Source organism: Periplaneta americana, chromosome 15 (assembly GCF_040183065.1).
Source record: "Periplaneta americana isolate PAMFEO1 chromosome 15, P.americana_PAMFEO1_priV1, whole genome shotgun sequence".
NCBI lineage: Eukaryota > Metazoa > Arthropoda > Insecta > Blattodea > Blattidae > Periplaneta > Periplaneta americana.
In genome coordinates this window covers 137,260,888-137,286,958 of record NC_091131.1, presented here as the reverse complement: position 1 = coordinate 137,286,958, position 26,071 = coordinate 137,260,888, and the positions used below count along the sequence as shown (strand labels likewise).

Genomic DNA, 26,071 nt, shown 5'->3' with positions numbered 1-26,071 from the left:
CGAAGATTTTAAATGAATCAGTTTGTTTACCTTAAGCCCCTCTCCAACTGTTTCACAAAATAATGTCCTGTTAACATCTTTTATTTTTGTTAAATTGGAAGTAAGAAGTGTTATTATTAATTCTGAATTACAGTATTCATGTCAAAGAGTGTGCCTGTTGATTGATAATACCATTATTATCTCTGAATGTTACTTTATTTAATAAAAAATGCTATTAACATAAATTCTTATACTTAGTATCTACATAGAGCTTAATCCAGAATGTGAAGAGACTTGTATAATTCTTACTCATATGAGCGTTTTATTGATGTATTTTTGTGTTTTAAGATATCATATATAACGAGTATAGCCATGAAAATATCGCAATTGCAATAAATGCTTTCTGCTTCTTTTTTCTTTCTTCAGTTTTCTTCACATTTCATCACAATTACAACTCTTTGAGACAAGTTTCATTATTGCAAAATAATGCTATAAATAGATATTACAGTGATAAATTATATTTTCAGAGAAATACGAGCAATTTTGAATAATGCGTAATCTTCTTTTAATTCAAATATGAATAAATTATTCAGATTTTATTTCGTTCCTCAGGACATGGCCAGAAGATTTTTGTGGAGTATGACATACTGCAAACCACATGTGTGCAATATTGATCTTTGTTTTCGTCTGCTACAGGCAGAACCATCTACATAAAAAGCCGAAGCCTTGGGTCGACAATAATGTAAATAACTGTCAAGCAGAGGCCTACAATACAAAAGCATGTGTTTGTGTTAATGAAATTATGTTTGCAGTAGTATTAAACATTAATAGTTTATGTAGTATAAACTAAAGGTATACTGGCGATAAAACCAAGACAATAAATGGAAATAAAATGGCTGCAGTCTTTAGAAATTTTTACGGTTAATGATGACAAAGTGACTGACAATTCTTTTAGATATTAAATATTTTATAAACTACATTTTTGTAGTCTTACTTGTGGTCTAGCAGAAATGTTGTTCCAGCCAAGTTGTAGGACTTCACTTGCTATATGTATCAATAAAGTTACTCAGTTGACTTTCAAGGTGGTGGTTCATTGTAAACATCTATTCTGTGATCCCACCAGAAATGTTGCAGCTTTGTTGAAGGCTCAGAATGCCTGCTATATGTCAGAACCATGTATCATTTGTAGATGCACACACACACTCTATTGGTTTTCAAAGTTTGTTTATTATTATTATTATTTGTAATTTGTTATAAACATGTTTCTTTTCACTTCATATTTACAGGACTTAAAGTTCACGGAATTTAGGCTAATGGCATATATTTAATAGACAATGATCTGTTTTCTTACATATTATGTTAGACGGTATGTTTCTGCACTTTTTCACAGATCTTTATACTTGGCCTAACTGTATTTACACCCTCATACTTTATTGCATGTTGATAGTTTCCTTTGTTTATATAATATATATATATATTTTTTTGCATAGTTTACATTCTTAACTTATTTTCTGTAGTTATATTGTCTTAAAATTATATTTGAAAAAGTTTAGAACAAAGAATTCAGGAGAATAGTACTGCCAGGTCAGGTTCAAACCAAAACTGGCTTCCTTGACATCTGAGATACTAATAGAAAAGCTTGACAGATAATCACATGAGATTAAAACGTATATGATATCCTAGGCCTTTCAAGTAAGAGGTTAAACACATAAAGGGGCAAAACATTGTCAAGTTACTACCTATTGGTTAATTGATTGGAATAGGGTACTGTGAAAGTATGTCGTTATTGCATTACTGAATTATTTATTTTTGATACAAGTAACATTTCTTTATTTGCCCTTGTACATCAATAAAAAACAGTATGTTAAAAATTTTTTAAGGTTATTTTAAAGGGCACAGTCTTTGTATGTAAGTACTTTATGTGATATTCTGAAACTCAAATAAAATACCATTTCGGATTATGTAATAAATTACATACATCAATACTATGAATCTTAATCATATCCACTTACGTTTGTATAAATAAATGTCGAAAATGTACATGTGACAGCAAAACCAAAACACTATCATGCCAAATTGTCAGTACCTCATGCTATATTTCGGCTCCACACAGAATTGCTAAATGTACCAATGCTCTGACTTGTAACTGAAGGTGGTTCTGCTACAGAGCATGTGGATCAGGAAGTATAACACTGATACTCTCTGAAATGAGCACAGTATTGTTCCCAGGAAGGGCTAAAGGGAGGTACAAGATGTTTGTAATACAGTAGTGTGCAAATTAATCCGAACAACGTAATTACTTATGCAAAAACACTCAAACGGGATAAAAAAAGGATCTAAGACATACCTCAGTAATCTATGTGGCCTCCCTTGTTCCTAATAACAGCTCTGAGACGATTTGGCATGGATTCCACTAATTTTCCACAAATATTCTTCATTTCTTCATCGCGAAATCATACACCAATGAGGGCAGAAATCATCTTCTCCTTTGTAGAACAATCCATTTTTTGCATTCTTCTTTTGCAAATTGACCACAAGTTCTCAATGGGGTTGATGTTGGGTGAGTTGCCTGGGCAGGGGAGTACCTGAATATTCTTCTTGTTGAAGAATTCTGTAGTTTTTCGAGACGTATGACATGGTGCCAGGTCTTGTTGGAACACACCTCTGCCATCCAGAAATGATTTTTGCAGCTGGGGTACGATTCTGGTTTCCAATAAGTGAATATATTTGTCAGAATTCATCATTCCCTTGATAGGTAGTAATGCTCCAGACCCTTCATGTGTAAAACAACCCCAAAACATTACTTTAGGGGGGTATTTGGGTGCTTGTTGGAGATGAGCTGCTGTTACTTTTTCGGATCCTTCCTGTACGTAAGAAACACGGTGGCTGTGGACCTCGAAATGAGACTCATCGCAAAAAGTACATTCTTCCAGTCATTCACTGTCCAGTGTTGATGTAATTTTGCCCACATTAAGCGTTTTTTTGTACATAACAGGGGTTAGCAGTTGCTTCTTAATAGGCTTACAAGCCCTTCGTCCAGCTTCCAAAACCCTACGCCGCACTGTTGTGACGTGAATATTCGACCCAGTGGTAGCCATTAACTCGCGGGTTAAGTCGACAGCAGTTAGTCTAGGATTTAATTTACTTTTCCTGCCACAGTTTCCTTTTTTCTGGGGTGTGATGGATCCAGTCTCCCTGTATCATTTTATGATCCAGTTAACAGTAGCCAAACCGATGTGGCATTCTGCAGCAATTTGCCTCTGTGTCATAGAAGAATGCTCTGCCAATGTTATAATTTTAGACCATTTTCGTGGAGTTGTATCCATTTGTGAAGACGACAGAATGTACACAGGATTGCAGTATTAAGTCTTCAACACAACTGAAATGCTTATAAGTACAAAATGACAGGCAAAATGTCACATATTATAAAAAAAATAATAACGACAGACCTTCAACAATGGAATTACACGTACTACAGATGTCAATTAAAGCGGTATGAGCAGCTGTGAAGCCAACAATGACAGAAAATGTAAAAATATGTCGTGTTTGGATTAATTTGCACGCTACTGTATTTCGACTGTTGGTTTCTAAATTATAGTAATTGCTAGTTGTCAAATTAAACACGAACATTCATTCAGTGTTACATTGTTATAGCAAAATAAGCCATCCTCAAAACTGTAATTATTTAACTGAACATTGTAACACAGTGATCACGTTTCGCCATTTCCAATTGTACGTACTGTATATATGTATATTTCATGTCAACAATTCCATCACGTAATAGTGAACCTCACATTTTCGTATACAGCGTCACTATTATATTCATTACATTGTCACATAATTCTTTTTTGCCTTCTTGTTACAAAGTACAACATATTCAAAGAACTATTCCTAATACAGTTTCCTACTGCCTTACCACAATACTGTCTACCTCTTTCCATCCTCCCACATCCAATTAACTAGGTATATTCATCTCTTTTATGTCACAAATACGGTATTTCTTATATTCCTTCCTTATATCCTAATATCTTTAATTTAGTATATTGTTTTTTTTAACAAATTTTTTTGATCTTCTTCCTAGTTCAACTTCTCATTAATCATTGCTTCACATCTGTAACAGGTTGGTTTTACCCTTCACTATTAACTATATCCTCATTTTACTATCTAAAATATTTCTTCTGTCCTATCCTCGTTATAATTTAATAACTTTAATTTTAAAATGCTATCTTTTTTTATATTTTTGCTATGAATATAAAAAATTAATGTCATAATTTCACACCTCTAATTTTGGTATAAAAATGTAGTTAATTTCGGTGTTATTTCGTACAAAAAATAAAAACATAAATTTGATGTTATTTCAAATTTAAAATTTTTTTACTCTCATTGTGCAAAATACTGAAGATCTGGCACTCGCAAATACACAGTACTTTTTTGTTAGTATGACATCTCAATAAAATGTCACCGGCCATTTATACATTCAGACTCACAAATATACAATTTAAGATAAAAACAGCATTTTTGTAGTGTATGAAAACACTATGAGATATGCCGAAATTCATAATGAATTTTTTGTTCCTTGACTTTTCGACCTGTCAATGAAGTACTCTAACAAAACGTGCACCACTGTTCCTCTGCAAAAAAGGAGTCCGTTGACATACTAACAAGGGAAGTTTAAAAAACCTGTCATGTTGTGGATTTTATTCAATTTTTGTGTAAAGAAAGATAATGGAGAGAGCGAAAAAGAGAGAGAGAGAGAGCGAGAGAGAGAGAGAGAGGTTTGAAAATCGCTTGAGTAGCCCAATGGCTCTACTCGGACATTTGACTTTCCGAGAGCCTGCTCCCTTCCTATGTGGATGCTATTGCGACTAGCTTCTAGCTTATCGTATCAGGCATCCTGCAAACAAAAACGTGTATACAAGTGTATTTATTTCAGACAGAATAAGATTCCACGTTGTTGCATATTGATTTAGATGAAATGGTGTAAAAAGCAACTTTGTTTTCATCATTCAATTGGAAATTCCCATTTTTGTTATTCATATGAAGAATAAAATGAAGAAATATTATGATTTAAAGTTTATCTAATCATGCATTTATAATACATAGGACTACATACTATATTTAACATTCATTATATTTTATTATTAATTTCTACATATATTGACATCTACAGATCTATACAGTTAACAACTTGTTCCCTTCATGAATATATGCATTTCAGGATAATATATCCTATCTTCAGTGTTTCTATTGATATTATTAGTTACACTGTGTCAAGACCATGATTTTCAATATCATTATACCTTGTTCATGTTCATTACTGAAATTCAGTTTTAATATTTCCTTGTTAAATAATTATCATACAAACTAATCATTTACATGTTGATTCATAAACCATATATTATTTACTTTCTTATTCTGGTATATACACATGTTATTTTATACACCCTAATACGAGTATATGTATACCCCAGCATCGTGCATTACAGGTGCTATGTTCAGTTCCAGTTTGTAGAGTATGGCAAAGTTCGATATTTGCTGATGTTTGCTCTACAGAAGACCTGTTGTGTTTGTTCCACCTTGTTATAAAAATATTCGCTGTCCTTCACTCATGTTTTAATCGCTTAAGAATTTTAGCACATACCTACATTGCAATTAGTTTTTCATAGTAAATAAGACGAAATTTTTAATGTATTAGTTGCCTCTCTTGTGTTCGAACATTACAAGACACTAATGTATTTATTTAATCATGTTGCGAATTCTTGCAATTTTGAATGTGGTTTACTTTATGTGTGAATGTCATTTTGCTTTGCAGTATATTGTTTTATTTGATTATTATTAATACACTGCTCAAAACAATTAGAGGAACACTATGAATTATTTAAATATTTTTTCATTGGATAAAGGTACAGACATGAAATTAATAAAGTATATTATTTATGGCCACATTTATCTCTATGTCAATAAAAACAAATGAATGTCAACAAACAACTTTTTAAAACATTGCACTATATAAGAAATTGAATCTTGTCCTTACTTATCAAACTTAAACAGCCGTTATAAAGGTCTAGTATCGTGTATGGCCTCCACAACATTCGATGACAGCTTGGCACCTTCGTGGCATGCTCCCTACGAGATTCTGTATTTCCTCTTGGGGATATTCTCCCATTCCTCCCTTAGAGCATCTCCAAGTTACTGCAGGGTTTGTAGAGCTCGATGTCGGTTCCTGACTTTCCTATCCAGAAAATTCCACAAGTGTTCAATAGGGTTGAGATCTGGGCTGATTGCTGGCCACTCCATTACCTCAATTTCATTCTCCCTTAGGAAATCCCTGGCGACAGCCACAGAATGTGCCCTGACATTATCCTGAACAAACAGAAATCCAGGGCCTACTCCAATGGCAGCAGATACTAGATACTCTTCTAGAACATCCTTGATATATTGGACAGCATTTAGTTGCTGGGGAACAATTACAAGGTCTGTATGATTGTTGTACATAATTCTGAACCACACCATTATGAAACCTCCACCGAATCTATCAATTTCCTGTACAGCTCCTACAGAAAATCTTTCCCCTGGCCATCCCCACACACACTTAAACGACCACCACAACGTGTAAGACGATACCTGGATTCGTCCGAGAAGAGCACAGACTGCCACTGGTTCAGGTTCCAATCCACACGGTTTTCAGCAAACATATGTCTTGCTGCCTTATGGTCATTTGTCAAACGCTGTTTTTAACAGGCCTTTTTGGACAAATATTCTCTTTCCTTAATCCGTTCCTTACCATTTGATCTGAAACCCGGATTCCAGAAGCCATATTGAGGTCATTCTGCAGGTCTCTTGCAGTTTTTGTATGCTGTTGAAGAGCAGATAGGGCAATGTATCTGTCGTCCTGGGGGCTTGTTTTACACTTACGGCTCTGGCCAGGTCTTGTACAATACTGACCTGTCTCTCTGTGTGTGTTGCATAATCTGGACACCATGGAAGGAGAAACCTCAAGCTCTCTAGCCACTTGTCTCAGTGATTGACCTTCTAAAAGAAGTAGAGGATGATACACTTCAAACTCATTTCAATGTCTCATTTTGTCAGAGGGTTTAATAAACAAGGCAATAATCAGCATTCGTCAGTATAGCAACGTCAGAAAGCTTGCCAATTAGAAGTTGTTAGTGCCTTCCATAATCAAAGATTTCTCCATATTTCGTTTCATTGATATTGAAGTTTTGTGTCGTTCGCATTTTATCATTCTTCCTAGTGTGCTGCCTTGACATACGCATATTTTCACGTTCATTGAACCTCCATTTCACTGCGCCTTGATTCACCTGGCTTTGCTCGATTTCAGTCCAAAACTCTGGTTTCTCACAATCCTTTTCACAGCATTCGAGAACGTACACTTTATCATTGATTTTCAATTTATCTAATGCCTCAGACTAAGTCAGATCTTCCCTCTAGTTCACTTTTACACTTCACACGTCTTAGTTTGCACTTCCTTACCTTTAACTATCACATAACTCGCTGTATTTTTATACAAGTTTCATCTATTTTCTCGCACATCTTTTTTAGTTCCCTCTCAATATCACCCACGGTTGGTGGCCTTTGATCATCTGCGCTCTCGTTGTCTGTTGTATTCTCGACTTCTTTCTTCTCTTCCCCGCAGTCCCTTTCGTAACTTGCACTCGGACCTGCACTTCAATGATTCTCCTATTATTCCGAACCCTGGACTCCTCTCCTTCTCTTTCCTTCTTCTTACCTCTATTATCCACTCACATGATTCATAGCCATCAGTAGCTCCCCCTTCTTCACTAGACTCATTCATCATTACACAACTTAAACCTTTCTTTATCTTATCATTCGCATATTTCCTTACCGCTGTAGCCTTTATGCCACTCTTCTTAGAAGTGTACTTCTCCCTGTCTGCTAGTTTGGTAGAATTATGCTTGGTGATCCGTTTTTTGCTCCCTGGTTCAATGTCTTCTTTCTGCATGTGTAGCCTTCTTGATCCAGCTCCTGATTCATCATTTTCCGCTGCATTCCTCTCGTATTCTACATTAGCTCCAATGTTCTCTTTTGAAGTCGGTTGCTCTGTTCGATTGATTTCCTTCTCTACTCCTGCTTTCGATTCCCGCTGCGCGTGTTTGTCAGTCTGCCTCTGATGTTTCTCTGCCACGTTATTTAATCCAAATACCAGATGATTTATGTTCTTCTCACAAAACTCCAGGTCATAGTATCTCCCGTTGACTTTCAGTTTGTCTTCATATATCTTAGCAAAATGTCCCTTATCTCTAGCAGTTTTCATGAATGGTATCAGTGATTTGCGTCTTCTTCTTGTTTCATAGTTTACGTGTTTTTCAACCCTTATTTTCGTCATTCTCAATTTTCTTAAGTTCCTTAAGATAATTTCTCTTGTTCTCATGCTTACGAATGATATTAAAATAGGTCTAAATCTTCCTTTCCCAATTCTATAAGTCTGTTCAATGTGGCCCACTCTCACATCAATACCAAAAATCTTATCGCACACGTTACATACAGTCTCATATGTATCCATTTCATATTCATGACCCTCTTCTTCCACCCCGAAGAATATTAAATTCTTCTTTCTTATTTCTCCATATTTGTTATTTCAGGTAATTACTCTGTATGTAGGCCATGGATCTTTAAAATTTGTATCCATAGATTAAATCAGGGATTCTCAACCACTGTGCCCCTTGGAGACAGCTTCTTTACAACGCATTTTTTTTTTTACAACGAAGTCTTTGATATGGTACATTTCATTTTGTGACAGACTTTACCAATGAACGTGAACAACTGCAATAATGCTCAGTTTAATTTTTCTGCCTGGTGATAATTCGAATGAAATCAAACACCAGCAACAATGCTTTGTAATTTGTTTACTCTTCCCACTTAGTTAAAAAGCAGTTTAGAATCGACAGAATATATGTATGGGTCAGTTTCAGTATATATGTATGTGTAAGCGGGTGAAAGTGCTTTATTTAGATTTTATCATGGACAAATTTTTAATTCGAAAAAGACAATCTGAATCAAGGTCCGGGTTAGATGACAACAGTGCTAATTCAAATAATGTGAGCGAAAATTCCCTTCAGGGTTCACAAAAACGTACTGTGTTCCGTAAATATAGTGATGAATACTTGCAATATGGTTTTACGTGGCATGGCGATGAATATAAACAAAATCCTGAGTGTCTTATATTCGAAAATGTTTTGTCAAATCAGTCGATGAGCTGAATAAACTAAAAATGTATTTTGAAGTGCCGTTTTCAAATTTATACTTGTGTGAAACAACATTTTTCTACTATGAAAATAGCGAAATATATATATATATATATATATATATATAAATAAAATAAAAAATTACTAAAAGGGACGAAAGATCTAGAGGATTTTACTATGATTTATAGTGGTGTAGAACAAAACCAAAGAGCTTGTTGCGGAGTAGCTATTCTTGTGGATAGAAAATGGAATACAAAAATTAAAAGCTATGCATATGTAAACGAAAGAATTGTAACACTCAGATTGAAAATTAAAAGACGCCATCTGACAGTAAGGAGTATATGCCCCAGAAGAGGGCAGAAAAGAAGATACAGAAGAATTCTATAGAATATTACAAAAGGAATTAGACAAGTGCACCAAAAGCGATCATGTCATAATAAGTGGGGACCTGAATGCACGAGTGGGCAATCTTCCCATCCCTAAAATAGTTGGGACTTATGGAGAAAATCATTTGAACGAAAATGGGAAAGAACTGAGGAATTTTGCAACTTTCAACAATTTGAAAATCACGAATACATTCTATAGAAAGAAAGATATTCATAAGTACACCTGGTCCAGGCGAGAATACAGGTCGTTAATAGATTATGTTATTGTAAACGAAAAATTACACAAATTAGCACAGGATGTGAGAGTACACAGAGGAAGTGATCTATATACTGACCATTATTTAGTTATAGCAAAATTAATAATGTTATCTAGATGGAAAAAACAATACTTGCTCGAGAAAAGAGACGATGAAGTATACAAAACATACCTTCTACAGGAAGATAGCATAAGGAACTTGTATCAAACAAGACTTGGTAGATATCTTTCGGAAATACCAACTGAGGAAGACATAAAGCTAGAATGGCAAGTAATACAAAATACTGTAATTAAAACGGCATCTGAAGTTTTAGGAAAGAAAAAGAAAATACGAAGTAAAAAAGGGGTGCGTATATGGAACCAAGAGATTGAAAAAGCAATTAAAGAAAAACAAAAATGGTATTTACATTATCTTCAAAATAAAAATGCAGAAACGTACCAGGTTTATAAAGGAAAGAGGAACCAGGCTAAAAAATTAGTAAGAGACGCACATCAAGAATCCTGGGATACTTTTATATCTAGGATAGAGGATGATGTTCATGGACGTCAACAAATGGCTTATAAGGTGTTAAAACATATGAATAAAGCAGAAAAGGAAACTTCGTGCCTAAATGTTATATCAGAAGAACAATGGATAGATTACTATGGAAAATTATGGTATGATACTAACAGAAGTGAGAACGAAATAGAGCCAAATGAAGAAAATAACTATGATAACATAATTATCGACCCCATAACTTTGGAAGAAGTAAATCAAGCACTATTATTAACCAAAAATAGAAAAGCATCTGGATTGGATGGAATGACAGCAGAACTCCTTAAATATGGCGGACTGATCTTGAAACTAAGATTAGTACATTTCTATAATATGTGCTGGCAAAAATGCGAAATTCCAGACGAATGGAACGTTGGATTAATAATTCCAGTTTTTAAAAAAGGGGATAGAAATAAATGTGAAAACTATAGAGGAATAACTCTTATGAATGTAGGTTATAAAATTCTCACAAGAATAATAAATAAAAGACTGCAAATCTTATCTGACGTTCTGATACTGGAAGAACAGAGTGGATTTAGAAAGGGAAGATCGTGCACTGATAATGTATTCACAGTGAAGCAAATAATAGAAAAGCGCCGAGAGTTCAATTTAGAAACACACATGGCTTTTATAGATATTGTGAAAGCATTTGATAAAGTCGACAGGCCAAAACTATTTCAAATATTACAATCTAAAGGCTACCCACAGCACATTATCAGAATGATTAAGAGTTTATATAATGCCTCAAGAATTACCGTAAATACTGGAAAACATTTAACTCGAGAAATTGAAACAAATATAGGCTTAAGACAAGGGTGTAGTTTATCACCGACATTGTTTAATATTTATGCTGACGAAATTGTTCGACAATGGAAAATTTTAGTAGATCCTGGAATTTTAATTGATAGAGGAATAAAAATTAATATTCTGGTATTTGCCGATGATATGATTGTAATACAAGATACTGAAACAAAATTACAAAAAAAGGTATATGAACTGAATAAAATATGCCAGAAGCATAACTTTAACATATCAAATACAAAAACAAAAGTAATGGCATTTCAAGGCAAAAATACTGTAAGATCTAAGATTGAAATAGATAATAAAGCAGTAGAACAAGTAACAAATTTTAACTACCTGGGATGTGATGTGAGTTACAAAAAGGATAATGATATAAAAATAAAATTACAATCATTCCAAACAGTATGTGGCACAATTAATAGAACTTTGAAGAATAAAAGCAGAAAGGAAACAAAAATGAAATTCTACTATGTAATGGCAGTCCCTACTCTTTTATATGGAAGTGAAAGCTGGGTTACAACAAAACCTGAAGTTAGTAAAATACAAGTGGCAGAGATGAGATTCTTGCGAAAAGTAAAAGGATGCACGAGATTGGATAGAATTAGAAATGAAGATATTAGGCAGGAACTAGGAGTATACCCACTTATTGATAAAATAGACAATTACAGACAAGATTGGAAATTACATGTAGAGAGAATGGACGACTACAGACTTCCCAAGAAAGCAATAAATTATAAACCAAAAGGACGAAGAGATCAGGGACGAGCGATGAAAAGATGGAGCGACCTTTGAAGCCGGAACGGGCAATTGCCCATACCATGAAGTGAAGAAGAAGAAGAAGAAGAAGAAGAAGAAGAAGAAAAATTACTTACATACTTACTTACTTACAAATGGCTTTTAAGGAACCTGAAGGTTCATTGCCGCCCTTACATAAGCCCGCCATCGGTCCCTATCTTGTGCAAGATTAATCCAGTCTCTATCATCATATCCCACCTCCCTCAAATCCACTTTAATATTATCCTCCCATCTACGTCTCGGCCTCCCCAAAGGTCTTTTTCCCTCCGGTCTCCCAACTAACATTCTATATGAATTTCTGGATTTGCCCATAGGTGCTACATGTCCTGCCCATCTCAAACGTCTGGATTTAATGTTCCTAATTATGTCAGGTGAAGAATACAATGCGTGCAGTTGTGTTGTGTAACTTTCTCCATTCCCCTGTAACTTCATCCCGCTTAGCCCCAAATATTTTCCTAAGCACCTTATTCTCAAACACCCTTAACCTATGTTCCTCTCTCAGAGTGAGAGTCCAAGTTTCACAGCCATACAGAACAACCGGTAATATAACTGTCTTATAAATTGTAACTTTCAGATTTTTTGACAGCAGACTACATGATAAAAGCTTCTCAACCGAATAATAACACGCATTTCCCATATTTATTCTGCATTTAATTTCCTCCCGAGTGTCATTTATATTTGTTACTGTTGCTCCAAGATATTTGAATTTTTCCACCCCTTCGAAGGATAAATCTCCAATTTTTATATTTCCATTTCGTACAATATTCTCGTCATGAGACATAATCATATACTTAGTCTTTTCGGGATTTACTTCCAAACCGATCGCTTTACTTGCTCCAAGTAAAATTTCCGTGTTTTCCCTAATCGTTTGTGGGTTTTCTCCTAACATATTGACGTCATCCGCATAGACAAGAAGCTGATGTAACCCGTTCAATTCCAAACCCTGCCTGTTATCCTGAACTTTCCTAATGGCATATTCTAAAGCGAAGTTAAAAAGTAAAGGTGATAGTGCATCTGCTTTAGCCCGCAGTGAACTGGAAAAGCATCAGATAGAAACTGACCTATACAGACTCTGCTATATGTTTCACTGAGACACATTTTAATTAATCGAACTAGTTTCTTGGGAATACCAAATTCAATAAGAATATCATATAATACTTCCCTCTTAACCGAGTCATATGCCTTTTTGAAATCCATGAATAACTGGTGTACTGTACCCTTATACTCCCATTTTTTCTCCATTATCTGTCGAATACAAAAAATCTGATCAATAGTCGATCTATTACGCCTAAAATCACACTGATGATCCCCAATAATTTCATCTACGTACGGAGTTAATCTTCTCAAAAGAATATTGGACAAAATTTTGTACGACATCAACAAAAGTGATATTCCTCGAAAGTTACTACAATTAGTCTTGTCCCCCTTTTTAAAAATAGGTACAATTATGGACTCCTTCCATTGTTCTGGTACAATTTCCTTTTCCCAAATAGCAAGTACAAGTTTATAAATTTCACTATGTAATGCACTTCCACCCTCTTGTATTAATTCTGCTGGAATTTGATCGATACCTGGAGACTTTTACTTTTTCAGATTTTCTATAGCAATTTCGACTTCTGAAAGCGTGGGTTCGGGTATAAATGGCTCAGCAGTTTGTATTTCAATTTCGTCCCGATCATTTCTATTTGGCCTATGTACATTTAGTATAAAATAAATAATAATAATAATAATAATAATAAATAAATAAATACAAACTGTTGCATCTTGAAGATTATTTACATGTTCGTCTGTCAATCATAAGGAATAGAGAAACTCTGTGCAACTCACCAAGTGCAGACTTCACATTAATTTAAATACTATAGGTGAATTTTCAAAAATGATAATAAAAATATTTTATCGGACATCCAGTATAGATAGGTTGGGATTTTTAACACATAGGTACCTTTGTTTTTTTCTAATGTCACTCTAGTTGCTGCTTGTTTTATATTTTTTTTATTTTTAGAATTTTTGATTGCCTGTTCACATCGATTTATATACAACACTGGATATCCGACACTACACAGAAGTTCTTATTAGTGCTTTTGTTCTGGCGGAACACACTGGAATGGCTTAGACCTTGAAAGTCTTAGTTGGACGAAAATGTGATTAAAAAGAACAAAATTCCCGTGCAATGAACAGTAATCATCTCCCAGCCTGCTATAAAATATTCTACACTGAATTCCACCACCTTTTTCTCCAGAAGAAAGTATTCTTGTTATATTAACAATAATAATAATAAAAACAAATACATGTGTTGCGATATCGTGGGCGTTCAGTAAAGTGTGTCGTCAGTCAAAAAGATTGGGAACCACTGGATTAAATTAATGTTCCAATTTACATATTGTCCAATTTTCAGCATCACAGCTTCAAAAAAAAAACATTAGTCCTATTCAATTTATTATAAGTGTTCCTCTAATTATTTTGAGCAGTGTATTTAGAGTTGGTTTTTCTTGTTGAGTCCTTGTATATGTTGTCTGCCATTTGCTTTCCTGCGATGTTGAGGGAAGAGCAACAGATGATATTATCCTGTATATTCAAACTTTATCTTGAAAACTGTGCAAGTTTTTATAGATCAATTGTTAACCTATATCTATTGTTTTTTTTTTATTTGTAGAGTTATTGTAAGTTACAAACGTCCATGGCCAATGTAAACATCATACGAGACAAAACACGTGCTTATCTGCCTAGGAAAGGTTACTCAACCTGTTTCGACAGATAATGTTACCTAAAAAAAAAAAAGCCTCACAGTATAGATAATGGGCTCATTTTTTGTTGTATGTCTTTTTGTAACAAGACCTTTCAGTGTGCAAAGTTTGTAAAAGAATATCAACATGACATAGTTGAAGGTTCCCTTTAAGTGATGACTGGGTACCCTAGAAAAAGAGGGGTAGAACATTTCTGTTTCCTCAATATGGGATACTTACCACAGCTCCAATGCCCCAACAATTTTTATTGTACAGAAAATCGAGATTGTTTCTGCGGAGGTATAGGAATCCAGCTACCACAGCAAATAACATGACTAGAGCCACAGTGCCAGAATAGTTAGGTGGACGGAACACCCGGATCTGAAAGAGATATATTATTATTGTTATAGTTGCTATTGGAATCCATCACATGTTTTAAATAACATTCTCGCAGATTAAAAAAGGGCTGCAATTCTTTAATGCTACTTTTGACTGTGTATAAAATACAAGAAGTCTATATACGTTCATGCACATTTCTCTAGTTCTCAGATGAGTTCAGTACAAGCAAGAAATCTGGGTCTTTCAGTGTTGTTTAAGCACATGCGTGACAAACATTTCGAAATGATTTCATTATACCCAAAGACTTCAAACAAATTTCTTCTGTAAACATACACATTAATGCGAGATTTCTTCGACACTGATAATGCACTGTAGTCTAACCAATAACGAATTTGTGCTGATCTCTCGGAAGTGAGTACAAGAGTTGACAGCCATTCATCTGTTATTACATCACAGATTATATAAATAGGATTATATGTATAATCTCTAACTAATTCTTTTTCTTGATGCTGATAATTTTTTTTCAATGGCAAGGAGTGATAACTCTGCTGCCACACGTTTTATATAAACAATATTAACATAAAATCTGTGCTGATCATTTACAAAGAAAGCATAATTATTATAACTGAAAGAAAAGAGAATAAAAAAATTGATTACCATATACTGGCATGTAAAAGAACTCCTGCGGGACAAAATTCCAGCACGCCAGCGATGCTGATATAACCTCGGCAGTTGTGAGTGTAATTAAATAAAACATAAAAAAAAAAAAATTGATTACTGCATATATATGCGAATAATCCACGCATATTTTTTCTGGAACTCAGCAAAGAAAAACTGGAGTGCGCACATTATTTGAAATAAGTTTGGTACCGCTTCGCTTCAAAGGCCTCAAACACTTCTTAAATTTTCTCTTCTAAAATTAGGGTGTGCAGATTATTCGCGTATATACAGTAATTAAAAAAAGTACTGGCTACAGATAGAATCGATCCACTTACCTCACGATTACTGGTCTAGCACCTTATCCACTAGGCTACAGAATTCCTTCAAGTTGTAGATCCTTAATGATTTTTAAAATGTAGAAAAAAATTCAAAAGCTAAAAATCTCTTAAATTAATGCTTATTCAACAGGATTTTCGGGTGATATTGTTTTTCCACCTATCTACATTGATCTCATAAAAGTTCAACAAAATCAGTGTTCGCAACACTGTGACCTCCCTTTATAAGACAACACAGACTATCATGACACTGTACACATCCATACACTAGGTATGTTTCGAATTGACGATCATTGCAGCATAACAGCTCTGCCTTATCCCATATTGTGTTTCAGGAATACAATATAATAGTGAAGTTATTTTTTTTGCTGTTCTGCAGCCAACAATTTTATTAACAGCTCAAATGTTGAGCTATATTCCCAATGCAGCTAACTGAAAAGAACTGCCTGTTATCACTGGAGAGTGTTTAATATTTGGATTTCATCTTCAGAGGACAATGATCTGTACTTTCATTTCAAATGCGTTGTTTTCATTGTTCAAATAGCTGTGCAGAAATTGTTGGCTGTAGGACAAGGCAATAACTTCATAGTATCATATCAGTACTAGAATTTTTGTTTGATAAGTATGAAAGTTGAATTATTTTTCCTCTACCTGTACATCAGTCCTTTCTGCTATCCATTTGGCAATAGCTTCAGCTGCAAATCCAATGCGTTGGATATCCATAGTATCACTTTGTTTTGGCTTGCCTTTTGGTGGAAAGTGCATAAAAACTGGTGCTGTATTTAGTCGGAGCTGTAATAAGATGTCAGTTGAGAATATGAGTGATTACATATAATGGAAGTCTAAAACTTTCACAAATACAAGCATTTATATTAACAATGTGTAAGCAATATACATTGGCAAGAAACATTGTTACATAACATTGTGTTGTAAAACTGTAACATTATTCGTATTAGTGCTTATTTTTAAGTTCATAACTATTGTATGAAACATGTTTTGTGATCTATATTAATATGTTATAATAAGGGATAATTATTTTAGAACATCTTTTAGCATTCCAGATTTCATCTGAGATATAAAAGCGATTTCACTTAGAGGAAATTGAAATTTGAAGACGTATTAATAGGATGAAACCTGTACAAGGAAACTACCCATTTTTGACGATAAACAATTTTTTGATGCTGACATCTAAGTCATCAAATATAATCTTGAGAAATAAATACCTATGAAGAATGTAACTTTATTCCAGAAGTGATCTGTAAATTTAAAGAGATGGCAATGAAATGGAATCAAACAACAAAGAACTACTTCAATTGGTGTATAACTGTGAATGTCGTCAAATATCATTTCAGTCTTCTATTGATCAAGGTTGTTATGCATTATCCAACAGAGTGCATGAAAAATTTTGCAATTCTAATTAATTTTACAGACTTTTTTAGTGAATATAAATGCTATTATAAAAGATATGCTTGACTGATTGGCTATGACATTCCTAGTAAATATTGCATTACTAACTATACTTACATTGTGATTGTGAAATAAACATGAATATTAATAACAAAAGCTGTTGCTGCTGATGTGGCTATTTTACTATTGGTAGCACAATACTTCTTACTGTATTTTATTCAGCACTATCACTGTTATTTCTGTTCAGTAGACTGGACAAACTTACGTACAAATATTAATGTTATGTGGATGTTTCTTGCAACTGATCACATGGTTATACATACATTTACATACGACTTATTCATTCACTGACTTACATCAGGAAGAATCTTAAGTGTGATATACCTTAGATTAATATTTTTAATACAGTTCCACTGTAATATATGCATTGTGATCTACCATGTACCGGTAAATTATTTATATAATAGGCTGCATGCATAATAGTATTCAGTGCAAGACTATCATTCTGCATCCATTTCTTTTATTCATTACATAACACATAATTCCGAGATATTAAAAATCTCAAGCAATATAAATGTTCTGTATGGCAATTACAGTACTTTTACTGACAAATTAAATAATGCAACATCTGACCTGGACCAACTATGCATTTAATTTTGATAATGCGAGTTTCTCTTATTTTGAATTCTTAAATTTTCAGGAATTCAAAATGAAAGTGTTTACTAAATTTTTAATGTATCTAATGTTTTACTGATATGTAATGTATTTAAACTTTTGGCTGTTCTGTCAGATAGCTAGTTTTCACAAACCACGGATTCGTGAAATACAGTTTTTCAGCTGATAAATGCAAACATTTTGTTTTAAGCCCTTCCAGGACAAAACACTGTATTCTAAGTTCAAACTCGCGAAATTTTTATTTTTTTTTTTCAAAAGAAATTTTGTATTTTTTTTTAAATGAAATTTTAATTAGGCCAATTTATTGGAAGTCACATAAATATGTGTGTGAATTAATACAATAAGCTTAGACAAAGCTAAATTTTCTGCATGTTGTACTGTTGGCAGACATGACATTGATTGGAGTTAGCTGGATTTACGATGTTGTTTTAATCAGGTAGTGGAATTTTCTTAAAATTTATGATTAAAATATAACCTGTGTATGAATATTTATGTACAAAATTTTGAATTTAACATTGAAATCTTATTTCAATAAAGAATATTTTGAATCTAATATTCAAACTGTATTCTGAGTGACTATTTTTAAATTTAAAGTAGAAATAGCCTGAATATTTTCTGGTGCCTATTAGTTTATATTACTTATTGCATATCCAGCATGGGGGAACCAAAGTCTAGTATATACAGTCACGAAGTTGAGTTTATGAGGGTACTAGGAACAATAAACTGTGCAGGTACTATTTCACATTGTCTGTGATGAGGTGATAGTAGTGATCCTAGAAGTTAGCAACTATCTATGGATGCATATTTACTACGTATTGAGCTTCGTGACTGTATATACTAGACTGTGGGGGAACCCTATTTCACCCGAAGGTTAGTTTATATCATTCACAAACGAGATCCAAGACTGTTACAAATTCCTCTCCACAACAAGTAAGTGCGAATAGATAACTGTTTTGTTGAAATGCACAGAGATCTTTAAGATTTCCTTAAGATTAAGACATCTAGTCTTTGTAGGAATAGCTTCAGTATTTTGTAAGATGAGAGTCAAAAAATTAAAAATTTTAAATGTGAAATAACACCTAATTTATGTTCTTATTTTTTGTATGAAATAACACCGAAATTAACCAAATTTTTATACCAAAATGTAAAATATTTATTCACCATTAACTATGGACCTTAATAATGGCACTGTATCGACTGCTAAGTTATCTACAGTAGCATTGATGGAACTAATGACTGTGCGATGAGTGTGAGGACTCACCATGAGATTATCTGACATTCGCCTTGCAAATGGGAAAACAGTTCAAGCAGGACATGAACATATACCCATGTGCTGCATTTTGCTCCCCCTTCCCCACTGTCTGCAAACTCATTTTCGTACACTTCACAAAATGCTGCAAAAATTATTTACTTACTGAAAAGTTCTATATATCTGATCATATTAGGCTATGAGTACATTTCAGTTGTTTTGAAGTTGGAAACACAAAGTATCTGACAGAAATGAACTAAAGTTCCAAATCTGTATCGACTTTTGACTCGACTATACAGTTCTTTGAACTTAATTGACGCACTGTGTGCATATTGAGAAATTTTGTCATGTCACTAGCTGAAAATGAATATTACATTTCTGTAGAAACAGTGATTTTATTGTTTCAAACTCCTCTGAGTCTGGAAAGAAAAAGAAAAAAACACACACACAGACAGAGGTGTAAGGGGTATAAGTGCCGTCCTTTTAACAGTCGTCAGGGACAATCTACAGGATCAAAAAATATCCATAGGGTCAAAACTCGATAGTTTTCCCAGAAAAAAATATTTCTTTCCTCATTTTATTTGTGTTATACTGCTTATATAATTACTAAAGTTACGAAAACAATTACATCAGTAGATACATCTAGCAAAGAGTTAATATTAGTTTAAATAAATATTTGTGTGTTCTATTACGCTTCTGTGAAATTAAATAAAAATGCATGGTTAAATTTGTTAATATTCTGGTGTGAGAGATGTGGCAATGTGTTCACCAGGCAGTACTCTGCACAGACGTAAGTACGAATCAGCTGAGTACAAGCTCCCTGTCCATAGCTGTACTGCCAAGCAGATGGCAGTTCAGTACAGGGTATTCAATAAACAACTTACAATGTCATTCACAGTTTAGAAATATCATAGGTTATTAATTTATGGGGGAAAGTCGTCGTAATTCAAGTGCAGCTCAATTCAAGTGTGGCAAGAAGGATGTACCATCAACGGTTTCCACAAAGAAGCTTACCTAATTGGCGAACTTTTGTAACAGTTTCTCAACGATTATTAGAAACTGGGAGTCTTGAACATATCCGTAACAACTGTACAAGAAGATGTGATGCCTGGCTTCAGAACGACGGTGGACATGTGGAAAATCTGATATAAATCGGTATGTACAATTTTCAAATGTAATTTAACGAGTTCGTATTGATACGAAAATAAACTGAACTTAGACAATCAATTATGAATGGTTTATCTGTAAGAAGTGATTTTTCGTGAAGTGTCATGTCCTCAAATATGACAAACTGCAAACTTTAAATTTGTTTAAAATGTTGCTACTTTATGGAAGTGGGAAAGATTAAAATTTTGCACTAGAAAAAAAAAAAAGTTCGTGTGATTTTGTGCAGTAAACAATTCTTAATTTTTTTTATAAGAAATGGAACAATACTGATAAATAAAATGGAAATTTGCCACAATGTTCTATTAATGAGATTGAAAGTTTGTATTTGCTACATTTTTTATGTAAACAACAGCTCGCCTGGTCCGGCCCTGCATTAGAATAGAGCATCTGTTTTGTACCGGTATGTCTCTCCCTGCTTCAGCTATAACGTGTAGCCTAACCGTAAACCCCCTCTTCCCATCCAGCAACATTGTCAACATTGCATATTGTAAACTTTAATAATTCGTTAAATATTGCAATTAGAAAACAATTGTGAGGACAATTTTTCTTCCTTATGACATGAATAATCATCAGTTAAAATAATGGCACTTATACCCCTTACACCTTGTATAGATACACACACATATAAAACTGTATTATTATTACTATTTCCATGTATTGTGGATCCCTATCACCACAGCATGGCGTGTTCTCAGTTGCAGATAGAGGAGATGGCCTTCAGATATGGAGGGTAGCTGCGAATGTATTGAATAAGCAGTCATGGACAGCCAATAAGGGGTGGTCCTCCCGCTTGGGGAGGGTTAACAACCCATCACTGTAAAAAACAGCTTCTTACGAAACCAAACAATAAGCCTCCGAATGGAACTGATTCTCTGGCATGACCACAGCAAAGGAATAAGGTTATGAGATTTGGTACTTGGAACATAACTAGTCTTTATAGAACAGGAGGGGTAACATTAGTAGCTAAAGAACTAGCTAGATATAGAATAGATTTCGTGGGAGTACAAGAGGTTAGGTTAAATGGGAATGGCATATCACAAATAGGAGATTACTTGTTGTATTATGGAGAAGGAAACAATAATCACCAATAATTAGGAACAGGATTCTTTGTACATAAAAGAATAAAATCAGCAGTAAAAAAGATTGAATTTATCAGTGACAGGTTATCGTATTTGATACTTACGGGATAACATAGTTATAAATGCTCATGACCCTGCAGAAGAGAGAGATGACAATATAAAGGATAGCTTCTATGAGGAATTGGAACACTTTTGATTAGTTATCTAGATATCACATGAAAATTTTATTGGGGGATTTCAACACTAAAGTAGGACGAGAGGATATTTTTAAACCAATTATTGGAAAAGAGAGCCTACACGTAACTAGTAATGACAATGGAGTTAGGTTAGTCAACTTTGCCACGTCAAAAAATTTAATTGAGAAAAGTACAACATTTCCCCATAAGGGTATACATAAATATACTTGGATTCTCCAGATGGAATAACACACAACTAAATAGATCACATCTTGATAGATAAAAGAAGACATACTAGTATAGTAGACATTCGAACTTTTAGGGGGGCAGACTGTAATTCTGACCATTATTTGGTAATTGAAGAATTAAGAGAAAGACTATCAGTAGCCAAGCAACTAGAGCAAGAAGCTAATATTAGTAGATTCAATATTCTGAAATTAAAGGACGAGGAAACTAAGCAACATTATCAGGTCGAAATTTCAAATAGGTTTGCTGCTTTAGCAACTTCCGATGAAGCTGAGGAAGAGTTAGATGTTAATAGCGTGTGGGAGAATATCCAAGATAATGTCAAAATTGCAGCTGAGCAGAGCATAGGTTATAATGAAACTAGAGAATGAAACAATGGTTTGATGAAGATTGTTCCATTGTAGTAGATAGAAAAAAGCATGCAAAACTGAAATTCATACAGGATCCAATTGAGGAGAAAAGAGATAATTATTTCAATGAAAGACGGGAAGCAAGTTGCACACTTAAGAATTAAAAGAGAGATTACTTGAAGGAAAAACTGAATGAGGTAGAAACAAATAGTGAGAATAAATACATTCGAGATTTATATAAGGGTATAAAGGAATTTAAAAACGGATATCAGGCAAGGGTAAATGTGATGAAGAATGAGAATGGTGACTTGCTTGCAGACTCTCATTCAATCCTGAACAGATGGAAAAACTATTTTGGACAACTACATAGGCCAAATAGAAAGGATCAGGACGAAATTCAAATACAAACTGCTGAGCCATTTATACCCAAACCCACACTTTCTGAAGTCGAAATTGCGATGGAAAATATGAAAAAGCACAAGTCTCCAGGTATTGATCAAATTCCAGCAGAATTAATACAAGAGGGCGGAAGCGCATTATCTAACGAAATTTATAAGCTTGTACTTGCAATTTGGGAAGGGGAACTTGTGCCAGAACAATGGAAGGAGTCCATAATCGTACCTATTTTTAAGAAGGGGGACAAGACTAACTGTAGTAACTTTCGAGGAATATCACTTTTGTTGACGTCGTACAAAATTTTGCCGAATATCCTTTTGAGAAGATTAACTCCATATGTAGATGCACCATTGTAGTGAATGCCATGAGATTCCTCAGGTAGAAGTGGGGGCGACAGAAGCGACAGATTGATAAAGAATGAGACTATTTAGTTAAACCTCATCTCAGACAAATGTTTTGGTGGTGACAAACTGGCAGAAACCAAAACTATGTAGTCAAACTAACCATTACAAAAGTACAGAATATTGCAGAATAAAGATTACATGGTAAGAATGTAGGAATTTCACTTCCTACAAGAAAAAAATCGCCACTGACTTTGGAAAATGGAATTAAACGCGTAAGAAAATATTAAGGGAACTTACCATCTGGAAAACATCAGGCCCTTCGTCAAAATCCACCAGGGCAAAAAAGAGTTTATTTGAATATATCTGAGAATAACGGAATGAGTTGGCAACTATTTGGAATTCGTCATTTGCATGTCTGGAAGCAATTAAAAATAAAACAATCAGTTTAACACTTGTGTATAGTTTCTCATTTCCCACTGAAAATATATGAAATAACATTGTTAGAAACACAATTTGCTCTCACTAAATTTTATTGCTAATATATTACGTTCATCATTATATGGACACATTTAATGTTATTTTTAATGCACATAAGGACACAATGCCATTATATGTTAGCTTCGGTTTGGTTATAACTTAAAGTAGTGTTGAATACTTTGCGGCATGGATAATTGCAAATAGGTGTCTCAAAAATAAACCGTCAAAATTTTCGGAATGTTCAATAAAAAGACACAAACGCAAAAAGTTTCAATTTTCTAACTCAAATAGCTCTTGAGATATCAGATAAACATGACCTATGAATAGGCAGTGTCTTGGAGTACATCAATACTACCTGGCATCGAACTATTCAACTTCCAACTTGCAGCAGAAACAGAGAACAGTTCTCCATACACTGCCTAATCACTCTGAGTTAGGTTGAGTTTTCATAATTTTACCTATTAAAAAGTAGAAATCATTTGAGCGAAAAGAAACAAAAAATCGGGAATATCTTTCCTACAAATAATACATATGCTCTCTCTTCTTTTGATTTTTCAGACATTTCTAACTTTCATTATTGTGACTAGGCTTTACAGACTATAGTGGTTTCAGATTAAGAAGGCATATGGCCTAAGCCAATACAGTGCTCGCTGCAGTACAGCACTAACATACATTGCATAAGTCAGGAAAGACACAGCAGATACTTGGAACAAGGACAGAAAATATCCGCTACAGTGTAGCGAGTGTCGTGAGTTGACCTGTTTCTATCATTGTGTCTTATGTTTAAATATTCTTACTGAAGTCATTTTTATCCCAATTTTAATTTTAAGTCGCTTCAAATATCAGTAGATTTTGGAGCCACTAGCTTGCGAAATAAAGCGACCGATATGTAGAAATATAGTGTACTTTGTTACTCATACTGAGACACAAACAGTGACTTAATTTTTAAAAAATTTAAAGTTGTATTGCACTATCTAGCATGTGGATACTCTCTCCTGAAAAACTGTAAGGGAGAAAGTTCATTCAAACGTCCATTTTTCTTCTACAGCAACCATAAATTTATTACTCTCCATTTCTCTGGAGGATGCAGGAGATACAGTAAACCTATTTTTGTAAGGGAGGACTATGTATTGTACAATGTAAGCATACCTTTAAATACGTAATTTATTACTCATATTGAAAATGAAGATTCTTTTTTTTTCGTCTGTTAAAATTAAGCATTCCTATCTAATTTAATCTCTAGTTTATACCTTCCTAGAGGTCCAGGGTTCTATATTCTATCACTATGATCTATGGCAATATAAGTCTATGAGTGAAAGCAGATGTAAAGAAGAAATATAAAATGGGAACCCAATAATATCGTATTGGAAATACTGATGGTAAAAAGTCTACAACCTATTAGAAAAAGTGTACACTGTATAGAATACAATAGATGTACCGTAACTCAAGGTTTTTAAAACGCAAATTATTATAAAATCTCCTTGATCCTAGCATGTCAATACCAGTATGTATTTTATAAGTGAAATGTGCAGTGGCGCAACAACGTAATTTCTTTTGGAGGAGAGGTAAGAATTTTGCAATAGCTGAATAATGAGCAAATTTGAATTTTATATATATATATAGTTCGTTAGTGGGGTTTAAAAAGGGCACGTCAGCTACTATGTCTATCTGTGCCCTTATCTAAAATCCTTCACAAAACAGAAACACAATACAATAATCAGAATGCTTAAAAGAACTAAAAAGCATTGTCACGATTAAAACGAGGTACACAAATGCAATTTCAACAAAGTGATGCATAAAAAAACATAAAAGTGAGCAGTTCTCAGACCCTAGCTAGTATTTAAAAAGAAACAATAGAATAATAAAACAAATGCCACCAGAAATAAATTATCTGGCGCATTTCTAAAATACTCACATGTAAAAGATCTGAATGTAAAGTTTGTTTAAAACATATACTAAACAACAAATGTAACCTCCAGATGTAAAGGATCCAGAGAATAAGTAAAATGGGCCAATAAAAAACTAAATCACCCTGTCAAGTCCTGTATTCAATAAAAATCTCAGAACTGCATTTGTATAGTTAAAATCATTTCCAAGAGCGTCATGTAGTCGGCCGAATTCCATATTGCCGATTGACATGGTCATATTTTCTACAATGCAATAAAAAATGTTCCACCGTAAGTGGAACATGGCATATTTCATAGTCCGGCTGAGGCTCGCCACGTAGGAGATGGCCATGTGTCAGATGACAGTGGCCAATCCTAAACCAGGTGAGTAAAACCTCTTCATGTCGTCATGCTCTTGTGGATGAATCCCAAACTCTAACAGTATTCTTTATTCTTCGTAATTTGTTTCCCTCTTGTGCAGACCATTCTCCTTCCCATTCCCACCATATTGTATGTTTCAGGTAATTTTGAATATCTTGCCATCTCTCACGCCAATACACCTCAAATCCATTCATAGCTCCGTCTC

General features: G+C 34.1%; 2 protein-coding genes across 4 annotated transcripts in view; one reads left to right on the top strand and one right to left on the bottom strand.

The window, feature by feature from the left end:
* Positions 1–18,668, top strand: part of LOC138715379 (glycerol-3-phosphate phosphatase-like) — a 181,222-nt gene extending 162,554 nt beyond the window's left edge. The window contains exon 8 of one of the 3 annotated variants that reach the window (XM_069848235.1): positions 17,087–18,668. Coding sequence is in view for 1 of the 3 variants with exons in the window: in XM_069848232.1 (XP_069704333.1) it covers positions 592–653 (62 nt within the window). In the remaining 2 variants the exon portion in view is untranslated. Of the gene's footprint in view, positions 1–591; positions 1,894–17,086 lie in introns of those variants that run through there. The other 2 variants (XM_069848234.1, XM_069848232.1) reach the window with 2 other exon arrangements.
* The window catches only part of Ostgamma (oligosaccharide transferase gamma subunit), a 62,376-nt gene that overhangs the window by 13,252 nt on the left and 23,053 nt on the right, over positions 1–26,071 (bottom strand). The window contains exons 3-5 of the mRNA XM_069848228.1: positions 23,420–23,537; positions 16,685–16,825; positions 14,940–15,080 (exon numbers count right to left, since the gene is read on the bottom strand). Of these exons, the coding sequence (XP_069704329.1) occupies positions 14,940–15,080; positions 16,685–16,825; positions 23,420–23,537 (400 nt within the window). The remainder of the gene's footprint in view (positions 1–14,939; positions 15,081–16,684; positions 16,826–23,419; positions 23,538–26,071) is intronic.